The sequence below is a fragment of the Bison bison genome, unplaced genomic scaffold (assembly GCF_000754665.1).
Source record: "Bison bison bison isolate TAMUID 2011002044 unplaced genomic scaffold, Bison_UMD1.0 scf7180017864148, whole genome shotgun sequence".
Taxonomy (NCBI): domain Eukaryota; kingdom Metazoa; phylum Chordata; class Mammalia; order Artiodactyla; family Bovidae; genus Bison; species Bison bison.
This window is the reverse complement of record NW_011494720.1, coordinates 7,402,401-7,404,170: the sequence shown is the minus strand read 5'-3', so window position 1 is coordinate 7,404,170 and position 1,770 is coordinate 7,402,401. Positions and strand designations below refer to the sequence as shown.

The window sequence follows — 1,770 nt, the reverse complement described above, 5'->3', positions numbered from 1 at the left end:
GTTTTGCTCACTTTGGTATTACCTGGCCTTCCCTGTGAATGGGAAGCACCCCAAACAAGGGGCCCAATCGCTGGTGATTCCAAGAAGCCACACTCTGTACACCAATACAGAAACAGCCACCGGATGTCAGGCAGTGCTGTCTGTCACCCTGGCCAAGCAAGTTTCTTATCCTCTCCAGGCCTCAGTTTACTCCTCTGTAATATGGACAATATAATAGCCCTTTTGCAGAACTATGAAAATTAAATGAGATAGTCTCTAAAGCCCTTGACACAATGTCAGTGTCAAGACTTGCCGGTCTTGACAGAGTTGAAATACACAGACTTGGCAACTGATGCTGCTGCTAAGTCGCTTCAGTCGTGTCTGACTCTGTGTGACCCCATAGATGGCAGCCCACCAGGCTCCCCCGTCCCTGGGATTCTCCAGGCAAGAACACTGGAGTGGGTTGCCATTTCCTTCTCCAGTGCATGAAAGTGGAAAGTGAAAGGGGAGTCGCAACTATCTAAGGTCAAATCCAGGCTTCCCCGGTGGCTCAGTGGTAAAGAATCTGCCTGCAATGCACAAGACAAGGATACGATTCCTGGGTTAGAAAGATTCCCCTGGAGAAGTAAATGGCAACCCACTCTATTACTCTTGCCTGGGAAATTCCATGGACAGAGGAGCCTGGTGGGCTATAGTCCAAAGGGTCACAAGGAGTCTGACACGACTGAGTAAACCCAACAACAAAGTCAAATCCAGCCACTACAGGGTCATCCGGTCGTGTATTTGCCTCCAAGTTCTATACTTCGCGGGACTGACGCTTCTCAACTAAGCAGTTAGTTGAGGCCAAGGTGCCATCAGCTGTTTATCTGGCGTCTGGGTTAACGGTGTTTTGTCCTCATCCCCTCCAGGGGCATAGGAGGCCATCGCAGAGCAGTGGGCATTCCCTGTTTCATCAACAGGTGCCAAAGAGAAACAGCGCCAAGAGCTTGGTCAGGCCGGCTCCTATGTCAACCCTCCCGGATGGTCACGAATGTGGAACGCGTCCCGAGGGAGCGCGGGGCAGAAGCCAGAGGCGGCTCTCCATGAGTGACCCGCCCGCCTGCAGGCGCGCAGATGGCAGACCCCGAGGGGGGACCGCGGGCCGCCTGGGTCTGGGGGCGCAGCCGCACGTGCTCTCGGGCTTGCCGGCGCCACTTCATTCAAACAGGCCCCTACCGGCCACCCCGCGAGTGCGACCCCCACTCCTCGGCCGCCTCCGCGCCCCCGGGACCGCTCAACTCGGGGAAGGGAGGTGCCCCGTATGCCTCGGTCTCAGCACAAGAGGCAGGCGCCCTCCCCTTCGGGCACCTCCCCCCGAAGAGGACGGAGGAAGCGGCCCGAGCCCCCCGCGCCGCTGCGGAGTCGCCTGCCCGGGAGACCCGGGCAGTACCGCCTGCCACACTCACCGAGCGTGGCCACCGTGCCGGCCTCGAAGAGCAGGCAGTCCCTGCGACCGCGCGCCTCCAGCAGGACGCTGCTTTCCCCCCGAGGCCTCCAGCCGCCGGAGCAGCCGCAGCGCCTTGCTCAAAGCCATGGGCGCGCGGCCCGGCGCAGCTCCCCGAGCGCCCGCAACTTCCAGGAGTTTCACTTTGCGTCCCCGCCGCGGGCCGGGCGCAGGCTCCTCCCAGCCGGTTCCGCGGCCTCCGCCCGGCCAGCCTCCGCCGCGCCCGCGCGCGCCGCCCCGGGCAGGTGAGGGCGCGCGGCCGCCTCCCCGCCGCCCCGCCGGCTCTGCCGAGGCGCCGCGCTCCCCCC

The 1,770-nt window shown here is 61.9% G+C and overlaps 1 protein-coding gene across 1 annotated transcript in view; it reads right to left on the bottom strand.

Annotated features, from left to right (window-relative positions):
- The window catches only part of SYNJ2 (synaptojanin 2), a 113,760-nt gene extending 112,160 nt beyond the window's left edge, over nucleotides 1-1,600 (bottom strand). Inside the window, 2 exon segments of the mRNA XM_010840875.1 lie at nucleotides 1,425-1,509; nucleotides 1,511-1,600. Coding sequence (XP_010839177.1) covers nucleotides 1,425-1,509; nucleotides 1,511-1,552 — 127 coding nt within the window. The 5' untranslated portion in view covers nucleotides 1,553-1,600.
- Between the last annotated feature and the right edge of the window lie 170 nt (nucleotides 1,601-1,770).